At 41.3% G+C, this 20,807-nt stretch overlaps 1 protein-coding gene across 1 annotated transcript; it reads left to right on the top strand.

Annotated features, from left to right (window-relative positions):
• The first annotated feature begins 376 nt into the window (after window positions 1-376).
• On the top strand, window positions 377-18,102 carry crispld1a (cysteine-rich secretory protein LCCL domain containing 1a). Its single transcript, XM_028569533.1, has 15 exons — window positions 377-686; window positions 1,241-1,601; window positions 7,862-7,980; window positions 10,549-10,681; window positions 10,798-10,913; window positions 11,143-11,243; window positions 11,334-11,525; window positions 12,215-12,275; window positions 12,370-12,436; window positions 12,614-12,744; window positions 12,879-12,922; window positions 13,037-13,109; window positions 13,212-13,287; window positions 13,384-13,517; window positions 17,020-18,102. The coding sequence occupies exons 2-15, from the start codon at window positions 1,341-1,343 to the stop codon at window positions 17,069-17,071; spliced, it is 1,560 nt and encodes a 519-aa protein (XP_028425334.1). The 5' UTR covers window positions 377-686; window positions 1,241-1,340; the 3' UTR covers window positions 17,072-18,102.
• Window positions 18,103-20,807: the final 2,705 nt, after the last annotated feature.

Genomic DNA, 20,807 nt, shown 5'->3' with positions numbered 1-20,807 from the left:
ATTATAATAGCTACTTTAGACACAAAAAAGGTTTGAAGATTATAGAGACATATAAGACAAATAAGTGTAACAAGGTCATGCAGCGCTGTGTGAGATAGGTCTGGTAATGTAAGACTAAGGTAACTGATAAATCACTATTGAGTACAGTAAACAATAACAGTCTCTGCAGGAATATTACAGAAGTGGGTGTTTCTGATGGGTAATACTTGGCTAATACGACATTCTGTGCGTTTTAGAGTTTAACTTGCACAATATTGGAGAAAATAAATTCCTGCCTCTAGGCCTACTATACACACGCACGAACCCAGATGCGCGCGGAGGTCTTGCCATGACCGAGTGGGCAGTTTCCAACCTTTGGAGAGGCGTGGTCAGGGGCGGCACTCTCGATGCGCAGCCAAGTTGAGGATAAAATGTGGATAAGTGATGCTTTAGCGGCTTTGGTGCAAGAATCCCGAAAGAAGAAAGACCCGCTCTCTCTTTTCTCAAACGGAGTGAAGCGGCCACATAGATCATCTTTTGATTTGTGTCATATGGCAGCCAGCGACAGTCACCGCCGCTCCACCTGAGCTCTGCAACTTAGCTACTTTGAAAGCGGACTTTTTTTCTTCTTCTTGTTGCTGAAGTTTTCTTACAGCCAGATCAGTGTCAGGATCTCAAGAAGCGGGCTGCATTCCAATTCATTAAAGGTAAATTATTTCCAGAGGTCAACATTAAATCACACCACTCCATTTCTATTTCAATATGCACTACTCTTCACGTTTTCCATTATGTATTGGCACGTTATATCAGCTTCTGTCAGCATTGCAGCATGCATACCAAAATGTTCAAAGATATGTATGCATACAGATACAGTAATGTGAATGCATTAGCTGTGCAGCATTCTGTGCACGTGACTACATGTATTACAGCTGTACTGCTTAATGTGATTTGCAGTATTTATTTTGAACAGCTCCCAAGCTGTCTTTCCTTTTATTTATTAAGGAAAAAGTTGTAAAATTTTAAAGGAGTAGTGATTTCTTTAATCCACACTTGACTAGTCATTCTTAGTCTGCCAGCTTTACCCCAGTGAACTCCATGAGGTTACCCATGGCACTGCACCAAACCAAGTGTCTACAAGCCAATCCTCTGTCCTCACCAAGTTCAATATTGACCCAAGTTATTCAGCAAATTTGATACGGAACACCAGTTCCAATCCATCCAATAATCCTATTTTTCTCTCTCCTTTCGGCTCCTTTCCCAGTTCCCACTGTAGACAAAGAAGAGTGTATTTCTGTGTCCTCTTCCACCCTGCCTAAGTTTGAGAGGATCACCACGATCACTGTCTCCAGCACGTATCCAGGATGAGGCATGTATCTCTGCGCTGGCTGAGGGGCGTGTCCCTGCTCCTGCTGCTCCAGACGGCCACTTCCATGGTGATGCTTCCAAACTCCACGGACTGGGGGCAGATTCTGGACAAGTATATGGACGAGGAGGGGGACTGGTGGGAGGCCAAGCAGAGGGGGAAGAGGGCCATTACAGACAGTGACGCTCAGCTCATCCTGGACCTTCACAACAAGCTCAGAGGCCAGGTTTACCCTCCGTCATCCAACATGGAGTACATGGTAGGTGACTGGAGGGAGGATGTTTTGTCCAATGAGATTGATTCCCATGAAGAAGTGCATTTATATGCAGTTATATGTAATAAATGTGTTGACCCCATTCTGAACTCCCTAAATGTCTTGCACACTTGTGGATCATATAGCTTAGTGAACTGACCCAGTCACCAGACCGGCTGGCACTTGTCCCTCTTGGCTCACACACAAGCAGCATGCCAGCATCTAAGCACCTTCACACATGAGCCCCTCCCCTCACACACACAAGTCTGTACCCATGTGACTTTGGTTGTTTTGTCAGCAGAAAAGAATTCCACCAACTTGCCAATGATCACATTACTACTGCGTTTTTTTTACTCATGCTAAGAGATTTGTTTGACTTTATCCTTTGGCCATCACATGTGTGTACAGTGCCAGATCACTTTTCACAGTGCAATTAGAATCAGAGCACGGCACTGGGGCTTGTTTTACCAGCTGTCAACCCCCTACTAAACACACACACACACACACACACACACACACACACACACACACACACACACACACACACACACACACACAGGCACACCACTCTTTCTGAAAACAGTGCTCCACAGACCTGGAAATTTTCCAAATGCACTACATGTGTAGGCACTGCTTGACCGCCACAGTACATTGCCACCAACAGTACTTAAGAAGGTTAAAAATCAATACAGTGTGCAGAAAGTAATGAGGTTTTATCATCCTTTCATCTTCACTTAAAGTGCTATGGAACAAAAAGCAGTATTATTCAATGGTAAAGGCAAATAAACAGTTCCTGCTGGGGGCAATTGCTGGACTGTGTAATTGTATAATTGAGAGGTTGGACTTGAGGACCCCTTGTGTGTGTGTGTGTGTGTGTGTGTGTGTGTGTGTGTGTGTGTGTGTGTGTGTGTGTGTGTGTGTGTGTGTGTGTGTGTGAAAGCACCACTCTGCCTGACAGGATTCTGGTTGAGGCACACTATAGTGGGGAAATGCTGAGCCAGCAGCACACAGCTCATTTTCTACTGTCTCCTGTTACAGTTGGCTGTTTTTTATTTATTTTTTTAGCTCCAGGGGCACCCAGTGGTGAAATATAGATAGGCATGCAACAAGAGGACGTGAGATGAGAGGAAGAGAGTTGAAGCTAGCAAAGGACTACTGCAGGTAAATACAAATAGAGGTGTAAAAAATTATATAGGAGAAAAATGGGTGTCAGAAATAATTGAAAAGAAGATAGGAGGATGTGAGTAAGGCAAGAGTAAAAGAAAGATGGAGACATTTGGAATGAGCACAAAGTAAAAAAGAGACAATGACTTGTAAGGATACTAGCTGAAATCTTATTTGCAGTTCTGTAGATGTCAGTCTCTTTCAGATGTTCAGGTCACATATGTACTGTAAAGTGGATTTTCAGGGATTTTCAGAGCTTTATTTTGAAAGGGGCTCTATATATCTCAGATTTTCCTTGTGCCTGTGTTGAACTGCTGTCACCTTTCAGAAGCCTCACAGCTTCACTGTACTGGAACACTTCATGGACATGCTCCTCTGCTCATCCCAACACACTCACGCATGCAGATGAACACAAAAACACACACACACACACACACACACACACACACACACACACACACACACACACACACACACACACACACACACACACAGCCATTTACCCATCAGCTTTGTTATTGTCTGCCATTGTATTAAACCTTAACCCGGCTAACCCTCTGTGGCAATCATCATAGAGACTCAGAGATAACATTGATTCAAATATCTCTCTTTCCCGCCCCCTCCATCTGTTTCCTTTTCTTGCCCTCTCTCTTTCTATGCCTCCATCTCTTTTATTCCTGTGGCTCTGTTCCCATTCTGTCATTATCCAACACAGAGGCCCAAAAAATTCCCCGGATAAGCATTCACACTCCGTAGCGATCCCCAAAGCTTCAATGCACCTTCAGTAGGGAGGACAGCGGTTCTGCCTCTCACTCAAATGTTGACCCACAGATATAAACAGAGAAGTATCAGTGTTTGAAGTGCTGCTAGACAAACAGATGGCATCTTGGGAGAAAGGGCCAACCGACCTTGATGTTTAACTTGGCTTTGCTGGGCTGCACTCAGGTGTGAATGGTGGTGATGTTAGCAGTTAAATAAAAAGCTGTATTGACAGTTTTCTGTCTGGGATGAGTCAGTGAAGTTGTGCTGCAAGCGTAATCCATTTTAATTTATTGTTGGATAATGTGGCTGTCCAATCAGACAATAATTAAGTTCTAGACTAATACATTTGCCTTGAATTAACTTTAAGATGTTTAATTATGGTATGTGTACAAGCGTGTGAAACAGACAGCTTCAGTGCTAAGAGAATAGTTAGATTCATAACATTGCCAAATACAAAGTAATTATCAGACTCAAGTGGCAAAAGATTAAGAAGAGCAGTCCAAACATCTTTTGTCCTTGCAAATTTCTGCAGATGACCACAGAGCTCACAGGCCAGCTGAGAGATTGAATCTCTGAAATCCAAAACAAGTGCTCAAAAGCGGCTTTTCAAGATGTAGTCTGGATCAATGGAAGTATAATGCCAGGATAAGCCTGGCAAAGGGCAAACCTTCAAGGTGGCCCTTTCACAACAAGAACAACCTCTGAGCTAACAAACTAACATTACACCTTATTATAAACTTTGACAAAAATTTTAATCGTGCAATAACGCCAGCCAGCTTTGTCCTTTTGGGGAATGATTGTAAGGATTTACAAAGGATATGTTTACGTCATTTACTCTCTAACTGGGACGTTTTGATACCGATGGGTGGGGATTGCTTTGGACGAAGTACACGGCAATACACTGGTAAGAGTAAAATGTATCCAGCTAATTTAAATAGCTCACGTTACTGTATTGTGTGAACAATTAGCTTAGTTTAATATTTTATGTGGCGTTTCTTTTGAGGGTGCAAATGTGTCACCAAAAAAAGTTCCTTTTCAAGACTATTTTGCAGAGGCACCATCGCTGCATCCAGAACATAGCACCACCCAAGACGATTGTGATTGGTTTAAAGAAATGCAAACAACCCAGAGTTATTTTTTCCTCCTATCGCAGAATGTATCTGTGGTGTAGCCAGACCTTACTCTGGCAATGCGAGACTACTCTAGATAAAGCGTAGTAGCTGAATACGATAGTATGAAAAAATAGGCTCCAGTCCACATCCAAGATCACGTTCCAATGAAGCCAAAAGCATAATACTATCACAAAATAGCAAAGATGCTACCGTAATGTCATGAAGCTGGATATTCTCTGGGCCTCACCTGCACTGTAACCGGTCAACGAATAGCACAAACAGAAGAGGCAACTAGGCGCATCCTTGTGGAAGTCCAGTGTCCACACTGAATCTGCTTGATGTAATGCGAAGAATTTAGCTCTTGCTCCAAATGCACTTATAAAGAATGGCCTGCAATAGCACCTTCCACAAATACTTCAGGGAGCGTGGTCATAAAAGTTTGCAGATATGCAAAACACATGTAAATTAAATTATCAAATTCCAATGATCCCACAAATATATGTGAAACTTTATGCCCAGTAGGACAATCTCCCAATATCAGACCAATCAAAATAGCAGGCTAACCCAACCATTTAACTGTATGGCTCACTTATGATTTCCATTAACTGAGACTCCATTCAAGTCAAGCCTATAATAATTGGCTATGCTGTTCTGGTCAAACTATGTTCCTGTAATAACATAGAAGATAATGGTATTTTGTGGTTGACAAATTTCAGACAATGGTCAGCCCCAGGATCTCTGATGTGAGTTAATGTGGGCTGGAATGCACTGCATGAAACACTGTATACTCTATATTGCTGTGGGAAATGATAGTTTGGGCTGGCAATTTAACTAATGGTCACTTTCCCTAGTCACCTCTTTGCCTCCCTGTCTTCTCTCTGTCGCATATCATACATGTTTCTCTGCATGCACCATCGATTATTAACAGCAAACCTAAAATAGCAAAGGAAGTACACCTCTATACACTTTGGAATGCAACCAGATGACCAAGGAAGAGAAAAAAACCTGGCCGCAAATGAAGTGTTAAGCGAAATACACAATGCTGTGTGCACTGTGCTGAAAGGCTTTAGCAGCGGAGGTGTTTTTCTTTACGGGCCCAGCAGAAGTGTGGTCAGGGTGGGTGGTGGGTGAGGTGTGTGTGTGTGTGTGTGTGTGTGTGTGTGTGGGGTGGGGGTTACGAGGCTTCACCTGCTGGGCTAACTGTGCAAACAACAGCAGCTTGACAAGCCGGCTGCACTCTGCACCAGATGCAACAGCTGAAAAATATGTGTCTCGGTCAACACTTTCTCTGCCTGCTTTCTTTGCAAGTTTGAGGACGATGGAATGGGTTCCTCAGCTTGACACTGTAGCAAGCGAGAGAGTTTTGGTCGTTTTTTGGCTTGCAACCTTCTGTAATTGTGGCCACAGTTAAATGTTTTCAGACCCATAACCATTGATTAATGGTCAAAAACATTGTGTTGACCCCGCTCAAGCACAATACGTCCTATGTGCTGTGGTTTGCAGATCGTTTTGCAGTTACCACAGCTCAGTGAAATGTGTCTGCTCATCATCAGTGTAAACATTGATTATTTTTTTGTGCAAGGTCACTAGTCGAAAACCTTGAAGAGGTATAAGACAGAAATGTAAGGTTATAACTGAATTGCTTCTTTCTGTTGTCTTCCATTATTGATGATGACTACGCTTAAATCTCTTTAATGTTTCTGTTTCAGAATCATGAGCTATTGTAGTGGCAAAAAGGGATAACCAGGGGAAAAATCAAAACAGATATGACAATTACATTTACTTGCTCACTGCCAACAGAGGTCATGTCTGAGCAGAGATAGAGTTTCAGGTAAACACATTTTCCTTCCTGTTTTAGCACTGGCTCTGTCAGTCATCATTTGGCCTTACTGTGCAAGACAGACCACAGGCAACTCCAGATGAGGTTGCTGTAACATGAATACATTCCCTCTTTGCAAGGGAAGAGATGAATGAAACATATACTCCACACCTCCGACAGTTTATTTGTTCTATTTGCCAGTTATGTAACATTTCTACGAGGCTGTGTTAAAATCTGACATAACAGACTGTGTAATCATGGAAGAGTCAGCCAATATTACCTTGGCGTTGATTTAAAAAAAAAAAACATCCTCAACAGTTAGCTGGATTCCCAGAAAGAGCTGGTCTGAGTTAAGAGTTAATTTGCAGCGCTGCCAGACATCCTGTTGTTAGGTAGGTGTGTAGTTGTTTCTGGTGGGACTGAAAGTGGGTGACGGACGATGGAGAAGGAGGTGGTGGTGGAAACGGGGGAGTTATTTTAGAGTCTGGTATTGAATGAGATTTCAGTGAGGGTAAGCTATGACTTCCAGAGCCCAATGTGTGAAATGTGAAAACATCTGACACCTCCGCTGGTATACTAATACCTATACTACCTATACTAACGCACACAAACACACACTTATGCACACACACGCGCAAACTAATTGACTTTTGTTGTAGAAACCTGTTAGATATCCCACACTGAAGGTGAAAGTGAAGGTGTGCAATTAGAGGAACATACAGTGTCCTTCAGAGGAATTACAGCTGCTGGTGTTATTCTAAACAAAATGTATGGTAGAATGTAGGTCAGCAGAAAGAGGAAAGATACTCTTTGCATTCCCAGAAAACCCCAGAATAGGAATATGATACCTCAGTATCCAACCAGAGCCAAACTTAACTAAGAGAGCAATTCAGAAAGAGGTAAAGTGAAACAAAAGCTTGCACCCAGACATCTCACCAGAGACATATGGAAGGTATTACTTAAGGAAAAACAGCTTTTGCATTTTTTGAATAACACCTGATCCTACGGGAAAACCCATCTGGGGAAAATCAGCTGAGCAGCAATAAGAGAGTCAAAAAGCTCTTTTATACAGCAGCAGCAACACATCAACACAGTGCTGCATGTAGTTTAGAGATCAGTGCAGCTCCTAGTCCCTATTACTTATCGTGACATATGATAAGTAATCCTTGTTCAGTATGTGTTTGAATACCACCTCATATCATTGACAACTGAACAAACCCTATAAGGCAGTGAATATCTCCAGTTTCACATTAGCCGTTGAATGATCTGACTTTGCTATATCTTATGGCCCATTAGAAGCAATATTTTAGCAACTTTCGGTTGCCCTGTGTCGGGTTTATTTCCACTTCTCATCAAATATAATGCTTAAAACAACTTTGTATTGTTTTTCCATCTCATCTCCTGTGCAGGTGTGGGACACAGAGTTGGAGCGTACGGCAGAGGAGTGGGCAGAGACTTGTCTATGGGAGCACGGACCTGCCAGTTTACTGCCACAGATCGGACAGAACCTGGGAGCACACTGGGGAAGGTAAACAATAAGTTTCTGCATATAGATGTTTATTTGATCAAAGATTGAGGCTAAAAAATTGCCTTCCTAAAAACATTTAAGTATGTAACATGACAGACACCAAGCAGCCCCTTGATGTTTTTGTCATGTTGATCTAATTCTGTGTTGCCTATTATTGTACATGGATAGGAACAGAATTTATGTATAATGTGCAGTCTCTCCAGGATTTCGCAGCCTTTTTTTATTTTAGATTGTTGCGGCCCAAAATGCCTGATTTTGCGGAATCTTTTGTAAAAAATTGCAATAAAAGTTGCGATGTCTTTTGTATTTTTGTTGCAATTAAATTGTGAGAGACAGTGAAAATTGCAAAGAAAAGTTGCGATTTTTTTTGGTATACTTCTTTAAAAATAAAAAGGAAACTTGTTTCGGGGAGAATAAAACTACTTTGGGCTCAGGATGCTGGAAATGTTGGTATAATAAATGGCTGGTGGATTTCAGCCAAAAAATAATAATTTATTGAATGAATCAAATTTGAACATATGTGTCAGTGGCTTGTTGATCTTTATATTGTTAGTTCATTTTCCATCCTGGCCTGGGACACACATTCATACGGTTTGATAAAGTACTTATTGGACTTTAACTTATCATTGCACTTCCAATAACGAGCGTAGCTGTACTCAATTTAGGTCATCCTGTACCTCTTATCTCCGTTTTTCTGCATCCACCATGTGTTTTCTTTTTGTGCGCGCGTCAGTCGCACGGGGGAACTGAGCAGCAGCCCCGCCTGCTGCAGAGAGCCGACAGGATTGAAACAGCAGCAGTTTTCAGCGAATTTAGAGTGAAGAAACGTTACACCGTACATTGATGTTAAAATGTATACAGGTTGGCAGGCCGGTCTGAAATGTTTTACACGGTCTTTCACTGTACATTTTGTTGGTAAATGTGAGATGTTTGAGTCACACACGTCTCGTCTTCATATCAGAAACAAGGAAATTAATTTGGCGACGTGTGTGTGACGTCAACACGTTCTCACTCCTGCTTGGTCAGTGGTTCTCAGAGTCACATACTGACGCAAAGTCTGGCACGTAGGACTGCTGTGATTGGTTGAAGTCGCAGGAAACTCCGGTTATTGGTCAAATTTGCGGTTAAGTTGCGGTGATTGGTCAAAATTGCGAATCGCACCAAATTCACGGTGGTTGGCTGAATTTGCGTGAATTGTTGTTCATTTCTTTAAGTCCCAACACTAATTTGTTTACACAGAGGACATTAATATGAATTTACTACATTTGTTACATGTGTTCATTTGTTTGCGCATTTGTTCACTTAGTCCCCCATAGAGCACCTGAAAACAGCAGTGCTTTACATAAGAGACTCTTGATCCACATCTAATCACATCACTTCACAGTCAACATGTCTGCTTGATTCTAATCAGGTTAACTAGCAACACCTGGTGCCAAATCAGTGTCAAGACTTGGTCACTGCAATTTATTCAGAGAGCACAAATGTTTTATTGCCAGCTAGAAGCTTAATAACAGCAGATATGTTTACTTTGCTGTGGTTACCAATTGTTGCAAACTACAAATGGTAACTACATATGTTGAATAGCTGACTTGAGTCTTGAGTCACCTTGTCATAGCTGACGCTTAGACTGGGACAAAAATGAAAGACACACAAATAAACTCACAGATAAAGTAATGTTTTAATTAGCCACAAAAAAGTCAAATAAACAGATGGGAGGAATCTGTAAAATCTTTTAGGGAGTGGATGAGTGAAAATGTGCTGCATGGGTGTTATGCTGTAAAAACAAGGGCCAAGGAACCGAAAGCCACAACATAACTATATGTTGTGTGAGTAGCTTTGCCCCCACAGGACTGGCTGCTGCTCTGGCTTATATGCATGGGGCACTCCAGGCCCAGGTGTGTCACATGTTGCTGATTACTCTCCAACAGGTCTGCAGCCCCGTACAGAAAGCAAAGCACCAGCAGTTGAAGTTATGACGTGCTTGCTGCATGTTGCATGTTATGTCTTTAGCTACCACCTGCATCTTGGAATACATTTTGAACAACAACGTAGTGGTTTTGTAAATAGTTTGGGGCGGCAGTAGCTCAGTCAGTTGGGAATTGGCTTGGTAACTGGAGGTTGGGCACTGCTGAGGTGCCCTTGAGCAAGCAACCCCCAACTGCTCGGGGCATCGGTCCATGGGCATCCCCTCGCTTTGACATCTGTCCATCAATGCATGTGCACAGGTCCTGTTTGTGCATGTGTGCATGTGTGTGTATTTCGTGCCTGTGTGTGTGTGTGTGTGTGTGTGTGTGTGTGTGTGTGTGTGTGTGTGTGTGTGTGTGTGTGTGCGTGCAATTTGAAAAAAATATTTTCCCCCCAGAGATCAGTAAAGTATGTCTTTTTCCAAGAGCTGCTTTGTTTTCTACTATTAAACTGTATGGGTATCATATATGCATATAGGTTTTGGAATGTAGATGTGCAGTAAGCAGAAAACAGCTGTGATGCATAATACCTCCCACACCACAATAGCTAATAAAAATGCTTTTTGGAACATTGTCATCAAATGTACACTTACTCATTTCCCAGGTATCGTCCACCCACGTTCCATGTGCAGGCCTGGTATAATGAAGTCAAAGACTACACCTTCCCTTACCCTCAGGAGTGTAACCCCTATTGCCCCTTCAGATGCTCCGGCCCAGTTTGTACTCATTATACACAGGTAGCTAGATCTGGATCATACCATTTATTTACCCTTTATCCTCTTTAGACTTCATCCTTAAATGATTGAAGACTTAATACTCATTTTTCATGGTCTGCCTTGTCATTCTTTCACAGCTGGTATGGGCCACCAGCAGTCGGATTGGCTGTGCCATCAACATGTGTTACAACATGAATGTGTGGGGACAGATTTGGGCCAAAGCCGTCTATCTTGTCTGCAACTATTCACCAAAGTAAGCATATTTGTTTTGATGTTCTTACACAACTGCATGACACAGGTAGATACACAGGTTGAAACATAATTCGTAATCATTTGCTACTGAATTTTGAAGGTTTTTCACTCATGGTTGAAGTTTAAAATCGTCACACACAATGGGGTTGGAAAAAAATATAGGTTATCAATTTTGCTTAAGTAGTATGTGTTCTGTTCAATAAGCCTTGCTTGTTATATGACCTGAACAGAGGAAACTGGTGGGGGCATTCACCTTACAAACATGGGACCCCATGTTCTGCCTGTCCTCCCAGCTACGGAGGAGGTTGCAAGGACAACCTCTGCTACAAAGGTATGGGGGTGGAAAATAGAGAAAGTCAGAGTAAGGAAACCTGAGGGAAAATATGCTTACTATACCCTGCTTTTGTGACTTTACTTGAAGATGACAGCTCTAACCTTCCACAAGAGGAAACGGAAGAAAACAACTTCATTGAGCCGGAGGCACCCCGTGCTCCACAGAAGCCCCGGTCTAGGGCCTCCAAGCCCAAGACTCCCAGTCTCCCCGCCCCAGCCCCCACCAAGCCCCCCACAGAGAACCTGCAGAAGAATGAAGTGGTCAACACACAGCAGATGTGTAAGCTGCCATTTAACTGTTTTTTCTGGATCTAGTTTCATCTCAAAATAGGGGGTGTAGGATCTGATTTAGGGTTGGGAGGTGCATGTGGGAGTGGCAAAAAATATGGGACATGATCTAAAAAGATTTTTTTTTGGGGGGGGTTAAAACCAGATAATTTTGTCATGAACAAGCAATAAGGAATAACAAGTGCAAAAAAGGCCTTGACCGGAAATATTTTTCTTGCAATTTATCTTAAATTGCCTTGATGTTCTGTATCCTTTATCTGTCATCTCCCTGATTAACCCTGACAGTTTCTGAAGTGTACTTAATTTTGCAAGTCACTCTTTGGAGCAAGGAGGGGAGATCTATTTTAGCATGATCCCCTGAGTGTGTGTTTGCTTTTGGCCGGCTGAGAGGGGTTGAGGGGTGAAAGGGGCTCGGTGCGGTTTTTAAATGGCTTCCTCTTTGCAGTGAAACGGGCCTGTGCTTGTAAGCTGAGACGCTTCCTCTAGAATTGCTGACCACCCTGAACCTTGTTGTAGGAATTCTTCTCTATACAGTAGTTCTTGAAGCATCACAACAACAGTCTTCACTGGGTGTCACTCAACTCAGGCTTCTAGAAACTAGTCGTCTGCATCAGAGCAGCCACTTCATGCATGTTGGTTCCTGTACGAACACTGAAAGGCCTTTATGTTTATGTTTTTCAGCTCAGCTTGTGACCTGTGACACTAAGCTTCGAGATCAGTGTAAAGGAACACCATGTAATAGGTACAGTTCAGATAAAATATAACAATTAAAAAAAAAAAACACAAAATGGAGTATACAGTTAATTTCACCTAATTTTCGCCATATTACTCTACAGATATGAGTGTCCAGCTGGGTGTCTAGATGCTACAGGGAAAGTAATTGGGACAGTATACTATGAAATGGTGAGCACACAAGTTAAAGTCCTCAGGCTAAGTAATCCAAATTATGAAGTCATTATTACACCAATTGATAGTTGTTTCCTGTTAAAGTGTCCTTGAAGTGCTACTTGCTTACAACTGTGTCGACAAAAGGCCTTCAATGTAAATTATGTTGTAAAATATAAAATATTCTATTTGCAGCAATCCAGTGTGTGCAGTGCTGGTCTACATGCTGGTGTCATAGATAATGACGGAGGATGGATGGATGTAACAAGACAAGGCAGAAAGGACTTTTTCATTAAATCCAACAAGAACGGAGTCCAGTCTCTTGGGTGAGGCAATAATATTAGAAACATCACATCAGGAATGTATACTGATGATATTTGATAGTATTTGATTGGTAAAATATACTCACTCAATGGAACATAATCTAGTCTCATGTCAATGTTGTGTTTCTTCTTGACAGAAAATATCTGAGCGCTAATTCCTTCACAGTTTCCAAAGTAGCAGGTTAGTCTGACAATAATGTGACACTGTAATTATAGATATGTAACATTTTGTATGAAATGACTCATATTAAGCTGTGCTGCAACTATGTGTGTTGACTGTAATCTTTTGTTATAGTCAAAGCCATCACATGTGAAACGACAGTTGCACAGATGTGTTCATACCAAAAACCTGCAAAACATTGTCCAAGGTATGAACCTGAGTTTAAGTCTGCCTGCATGCATACGTTGAGTTGTCCAGCTTTATATAAGTGCAAGTCATCATTACCCATGTCCAACTGTTCTATTTTTAGGTTATTCTGTCCGAGAAACTGTTTAGAAGAGAATCCTCACATATCTAGAGTCATCGGTACCAGAATATACTCTGATGTAAGTCCCTGATTTTAAAGCTGAATTCACCACCAGTGTCATCATGTTTTTTATGATAATTTCTACCATTACCTTTCCTCTTGCATACCTATGTAGAAGTCCAGTATATGCCGAGCAGCGGTCCACGCTGGAGTAATCAGAAGTGACGTGGGTGGTTACATCGATGTGATGCCAGTGGACAAGCGGAAACACTACATTGCCTCATACCAAAATGGCATTTTCTCAGAGAGGTATGTAATGCCTAATCGAGCCAAGCTGATCTAAGTGGCATATTTTATGTGTGTGCAAATTGTCATATGCAATTTGTATGGAAAATACACACTTTTGAAAACGTATTAACTTTCAGGGATAATTATGCAACAAAAACTTTACATTTACAGTAAAATGATCACTTTTATTGTGACAGCACTCAAGATAGTGGTACCTTGTATTGGTAGAAAAACAGTTTAATGAACCACAAAAGACTACAAGATAAGACCACAAAATAATTTTATTTCAATAAAAGAGAATAAACAGAAAATAAAAATAAAGTGTAAAACAACAACAACAAAGAAAATATTAGAGGTTGTTGCATACTATCCTAAAATCCATTGTTTAGGGAGATTACTGGTATATGTCAGTATTCTGTTTTACAACATGGTTGGAAAGTGAAGGGGTTAACTTGCTGGGGCTCAGAGAAAAGGAGTGAGAATGTATTGGCTCTCAGGTAGAGAGAAACGTATCCACTCTGCCCTCCCTTGTGAACCTAATCTTTTCAAGATGCAGGCAGTTTCTTATACAGTTTACATGGGAGGGCAATTAACATGCTTCCAGTTTAAAATAATTAATTGTTTGGCAATTAGTGCAGAGAAGAGGAGTGCATCTTAAGGTGCTGACACACCAAGGAGATTATCGGCCGTTGGACTGGCAAGGTCAGTGACTCAAGTCTGTTCGGTGTGTCCCGCGCCGTTGTCAGTCTGGGGGGCTGTCAGCGTTCATTTTGGCCGACCTGACATGTTCAGTCGCTGGCAGGGCAGTCGGGACTAAAAAAAAAATCTTTTAAACTCACCTTTGTTGAGCTGAAATGAAGACAGATTCAGCAACTGCATGGCCTATTTCTCGCTTAAAATGTTTTCAGAAACATGTTTCAGTGAACTATTTTAGTACAATATGAGATCGTATCCTGAACGGCCGCCATGACAGTCTGGCTTTGAATTTCTGGAGAAAACAAACCCATGTGACGCGTTCGTCCAATCAGCTGCCGGTTTTCATTTCTTGGGCAACAATACAACAATAGCCTGCTGTTATAGAGTTGTATTACGTCTCGTCTCGTCTTTTTGGTGTGTTCTGTGGCACTTTTTGGACCAACACGGGGAGACTGATCATTTTGACTGGCTTTTCTGTCAACGGTCGGCCGTCGGCTATATGTGTAAGCAGCTTTAATGTAGTTCTGGGAGGGGTTTGTTTTTGGTAGTAAGTCAGAAAGGGCAATCAACAGACAAGGGTCTAAAGGTGACTATAGCTGCTCAGATAAAGAAAACAAACATGAATGCAAAGCATATGCATTCAGGAGGAGGGATCCTGCTTCTAACACAAAGGTGATCAATATAAGGCTACATTTAAGACAGCTTTAGCTTAGTCCAACCAATTTGGTGGATACACTTAAAGGTCCCATGGCATGAAAATTTCACTTTATGTGGTTTTTTAACATTAATATGCGTTCCCACAGCCTGCCTATGGTCCCCCAGTAGCTAGAAATGGCTACTACTTATGACCTCATAAGGAGCAATATTCCCGCCCAGAGAATTTGGGCCCACCCATGAGAGCGAGACATCATGGCTTTCAAACGAGCAAAGTGGCAGTTGGTCAAGGCCACACCCCCACCCTCCACCTTGCCCCCCTCTCTCTCCTCCTCAATAGCTACAGACACAGAAATGGCACATACTAAAGAACGCTCATTGTGGAACTGGCTCTAGTGGCTGTAATTCTGCACCAAGGCTAAATTTCTGGAAAGAGACTTCAGATACAGTATTGGGGGACCACTAAGGTCTATATAAAAGCATCCAAAGAGCACCATGTCATGGGACCTTTAAGATGGATAAGGCTGACAAAAGTGCATTTGGAGAAGGATGAATTCTGTATAAGACCTCTTTCCATTCTTTTTGTGAAAACATGCATTTCAAAACTACTACTGTCTCACCAAACATGGTGTGGAATAGAATGTCCATGCAGAATAGAGGCAACTTTTTGTGACTATTATAATCTGAGCACGGTCCAGGTAGGTTTAGGTGGAATATTCTGAACTAGAAGCTTGTTTTAGCCTTGTTTAGACTATATTATCAGATCAAGCTTCAACAGAAGGTGTAGGCATTACTTGTTATCTAAAATCACCTCTAAATTGGTAAAAAATGTTTAACTGTTCTAATACAGTAAGAGTTGGTCAACAATAATGAGAAACACTACTAATGGGAAACAGACTTTCTGACCTTTTACAGGGACCAAATCCTGAGGCTATAGTGATCATGTAGATCATTTACAATAGGATGCTGACAATATTTGCAAGTAAACCTATCACACCTGAAATATAAGGAGGTGTGAGATTTGTGAGGGTTGAATAAGATAGAATATATGTAACACATCCACCTTCACAGACATAGTAGCACATTTACAGGTTAACCCAACAGTTAACCCTTAACAATGTTACACTCATAGTCAAAGGCAGCGCTAAAAATGTGTATAGGATAAAGGATTTGCAAATAAAGCACAGCATCGTCGGCATAGAGGTACATCTTTGCTTAATTCGCCCCATCAATTTACCATACCTTCTTCGAAGAGGAGGGGCAACAACCTTGTTTGTCACCACTTGCTAACTCAGAGCAGGAAACACGATACCTCATTGGTTTGTATGGTGGCTATTGGAATGTTAAGAAGCTTAAACCAGGCGATAAAATACCTACACAATTCAAAATCTATGCAAAGTGTAAACATGTACCTCTCTAGGAGGTCATACAGCTCTTCTGCATCAAGAAGACTGAGAAGGTGTAACTTTTGGATTAGGAGACAATTTAGCTTGTGATTGCCTAGGAAAATACTTTGCTGATCCTAATGAAGTGAGAGCATGTGTTGGATCCATGCTGTACCACTTTACAACAGCATTAAAGTCACAGTTCCGTACCAGCCTTGGTGTAAGCTTAAGTGACCCACATACTGTATAGTAGGTTCTACTTTTTTAGAGATATTCAATTGCACAAACTTGTTCTGTGGTCAGCAGAATGACTATTGTTAACATGACCTGTGTAGAGGACAAACACACACACAGCCTCATTTATTCTATGGCCTTCCCTTTCTATTTCTGTCCTCCCCCTGTCTTCCCTTGCCACTCTCCACCATATTTATCTTTGTCACTTTGCTGAGATGCCTGACATCTGTTAGTATCTGCCCATCATTTATCTGTCTGCTTTAACTTCACAACATGTCTGCCTCTGTTGGAATAACACATCAAGACCCCCTGATAAAGGGTGCTTTATCTGTTTTCTCAGGGAGCCTGACCCTCTGTTTGTGTCCTATCTGTCGTCAGAGTGTCAGACAACACACTGACATGGACGTTTCTCCGTAAAAAAAAACCTGAAGTCCATCTGTTTGTGTGTGCATGTCATGACTACGTCTCTCTCCAAAAGGCTGGGACATGTTCTGTATCTAACACATGCCGCACCCAGGCTGACTCTTCTCTCTTCTTTCTCTCATCCCCTGCAGCCTTCAAAACCCTCCTGGAGGGAAGGCGTTCCGGGTGTTTGCTGTGATTTGAGTGCCCCAGAGGGTAACTTCACCAAACAAAAAGCCCACTTGGGCAGTTGAATAGGCAAAATCAAGCCCAGTTGTCAAACTCAATGACTGAAATGTTTCTTGCTTTGCTACACTCCAGGGGTTGGAGGTCGTCTCCATGACAGCGTAAATCTAGCAACAAAAACTTGACACATACACAATGAGAAACTGTTCATACTAACTCGCATTGAGTTCTCAATTTGTTATCTTTAGCAAGAACTTATATTAATTGTAAATATCTCTGAATATTTTGTTGTGTATATTTGTAAATTCACTTGTTTTGTCTTTGTGCCATTACCTTGCCCTTTTAACAAATAACTGTGTATGAATACAGATTATAGAAATCCTATTATATAACATTATAATGGCACTTAAGGATGAATATCATTTGTATTGTATTAAGTCTGGCACATTTTTACTGGTGCTCTGGAAAACGTTTGTGTCATAATTTGTAATTTTTTAATGATTGGCAAACAAGTTGTTATGCATTTATTTTTATATGATAATGCTTTATATCAATATGATTTATAAAGGATGCTGCTATATGTTTTTTGTAATTGCCAGTGTGATGGATTTTTTATGTATGGTTATTTTTTCAGATAATGTGGTTTAGTTAAAACTCCCTGCAGGTCGGGAAGTACACTCATTCCTCAGAGTTGTCATTTTCCAAATACAACCTATGTGCCAGACTTCATTATGCATTGCATTTTACTGGATGTTGCTACCCCAAATATGCTTTCTGGTCATATCTATTCCTCTCCCTTTGACAATGAAAAACAGAAGCAATCCTAAGCAACAGTTTTATTTCATACAGTATGTAGGGGAGTGGTGTTTTTAATCACCAGATATATTTGCTCATATTTTTACCAGTTCTCAGCTTTCTTTCAAGCTGTAATCAATATAATGGGAAATTAATTGTATTTTTGTCATTGTTTCGCTGTGCCTTATATATATTTTCCTACCTCAGGCTGTTAGGAAAAGTCCATTTTGCAATAAAATATTACAACCACCACAGTTCTTTCTCAGACATTTGCTTTTGGCATTTAAATCACTCAAAGTCAATGTAATAAAATGTAAAAATGCCTTTGCAAAAGGCACATTTTGATTATATACACTGATACATATACACTGCACACAGTTGATTGTATAATTGGCTTTATATTATCATAATCTATTAGCCTGACAAGCCAGACCCACATCAAGATGTTGGGTCTGGGAACTCACCATTGACGGAGCTCAATCCAAGGAGCGGGATAAACAGTTGTCTTTCAAATTCACACTGCATGCAATAGGATAGCGCTGCAACCAGGCAGAGCAACGAAGAAGGTAGCGGAGCTAGTTGATAGATTAAACTTTAAACTTTTGCCATATCCAGTCGGCAAAACTCCGAACACATCTTCCTTTTTTAAGAATGTCTTCAGTGCCATTCTTTGTTCTTTTCTCAAAGAAAAGCTTAACTCCAAGTCTTCCAGAAGACCGCTGTTCCTAGCAGCAGCAGCCATAAGCCCGCCCACCGACTCTATACACGATGTGATTGTCCTGACCAGATTTTGGTTTTTCCAGCTCGCAAGTCAAATAATATAAAATTTGCTGCCACTGGGGTGCATCTAGATTTATAGGCTATAAATCTACACCTTTGAAACTAAACATCTATGGTGCTATATTACAAAATATATTTGAAAACACTTCAAATATCTGCTTTTTAGCCACTGACCCAAAAATTGAAATTCCATGAAATTTTGTTTAGAAATTGACAAATGTGTTCTTTCAAACTTTTGTTAGTGTTGGATTTTCTGCTGTAAATCTGTGGTGGTTGTGGTGATAGGGCGGCGCTCCCTTTTCATTCCTAATCTTGAAGATTTCTCATAAGTAAGAAACATGATCATAACTCAGATGCATGTTTACGTTTGCTGATTTATCCCAACCTCAAACACCACCCTGCCTCAGACTCATTTCACCTCAAGCCTTAGTCAAAGATAATTCTAGGATGAGTATTTTGAAGTTGCAGACTTGGACAGAAAATGCTCTCTTTATAGTCTAAAAATGAAATAGCTACACATACATAACATAAAATGATCATATATTGGCACTCTGAAACTTGGAGGCCATGTCCACAGAAGGCTTTTAGTGGTCCTGGAACAGTCCATCTAATATGGGTCATAATAGCCTCATATTAAAGCTGCCAATCTGCTCTAAAACCTCATTGGCAATGAGTCATTTCACATTTGCTCTAACCCAATGGAAAAGCATACAGAGCCAAAGATCATAGTACCTCAGGGAGTTACTGAAGTGGTAGGTTCTGTGGGTTGGATGAAGATTGAACCCAATCACCTAGACTTCCAAATCCATTGCTCCCTTTGAAGAAGAAGAAGAATCCCCAATATCCATACCGGTTATTTATTGAAACCTTGGAAAGCGGAAGCGATTGATTTTAAATGTCCCAGCTTTCCTCTTAGGGTCCTTCACCAGGGAGCGGAGTCGTCACTCCTCATTTGCTTCTGAGCAGCAATGGAGGGAAATGACCAATCCGTAATGGGTTCCACCACATCCATGTCAGACAGTGTCATGATGTCTGGAGGGCTGCAATAGGTTATGACTCATGCTGCCAGTCTTTGTTATCTCCCAGACAAGTGGTACTAAATCTAACATGATAGGTTGAATACTGTCCTGCTGACACCAATGTGAAACAATATACTGTAAATGCAATTATTTTAAATAAATTTCTATGAGTTTTATGGGTGTACATATGTGGGAATAGAAATAACATCAATCTGCATTGGCAGATTTAATTGCACATGTGGGAGAGTACATGTTACATGCATATTGACCCTCACAACATATGGAAAAGAAGTTGTTGGTTGTAAGGGAAATAACTGTGTGTGTGTGTGTGTGTGTGTGTGTGTGTGTGTGTGTGTGTGTGTGTGTGTGTGTGTGTGTGTGTGTGTGTGTGTGTGTGTGTGCGCGCAGGAGGTTGACAACTTATATTACTTCATTCAGACCTTTCAGTTGTCCAAAAGACACGCAACATCATGTTTAGATATGTGTGCATGCTCACACATTTATACATGCACTCATTTACTCTCTGAGACATCCTGTTTCCAGTAAACCCAATCACTTGTGATTGGCTGAGCTCTGCAGGAGAAGGGGCTGCGGAGTGATTGATAGGCAGTCCATGTGCGCTCAGGTCCTGTGAGAGAGAACAGAGGCATACATCAGACAGGTGTCAAAATTCACAGCAGGATGTGGTGATAGGTGACGTTCAGAGACTCTGAAGAATGAAAGGCAAGGGGATGAGGAGGATAGTGAAAGGGAGAAAGTGGGCACAGAGAAAAGGGCAAAGAGATAAGTTGAAGGCTAGAGAAAACAGCGTGAAGTTTTGATTCGCTGACACATTCATGGGCACGACATTGGGATAGCATCTGCAGAATTACTTCTCCTAACTTTTATAAAAAACAATCAAAACATGTTTCATTAAGTAAAGTTTTGCAAGAGCAGTGGTTGGACACTGTTAATTAAAACATAATGCTGCATGACTTTAAAATTAAGGAAGAGGTGCAACACATCAGTTGATGGTGATAGATTGTTGTGTGCCTTCATAAGCGACCCACCAGACAGACCAGGGCGCATTAGGAGCAAACTGACAGAGCAACAGCCATAGGCCCATTAGGACCAAGGAGACTGAGTGCCGTGAAGACAGATGGGATGAAAGACAAGCTTGC

The sequence above is a fragment of the Perca flavescens genome, chromosome 22, assembly GCF_004354835.1.
Source record: "Perca flavescens isolate YP-PL-M2 chromosome 22, PFLA_1.0, whole genome shotgun sequence".
Taxonomy (NCBI): Eukaryota; Metazoa; Chordata; class Actinopteri; order Perciformes; family Percidae; genus Perca; species Perca flavescens.
Note: the sequence above shows the minus strand (reverse complement) of the source record. Positions and strands in the feature narration are given on the sequence as shown.

Coding starts and splice junctions, on each gene's coding strand:
- crispld1a (XM_028569533.1), top strand. CDS start 1,341: ATGAGGCATGTATCTCTGCGCTGGCTGAGGGGCGTGTCCCTGCTCCTG. Junction 1,602..7,861: donor CATCCAACATGGAGTACATG/GTAGGTGACTGG, acceptor TCTCCTGTGCAG/GTGTGGGACACAGAGTTGGA. Junction 12,923..13,036: donor CACAGTTTCCAAAGTAGCAG/GTTAGTCTGACA, acceptor CTTTTGTTATAG/TCAAAGCCATCACATGTGAA.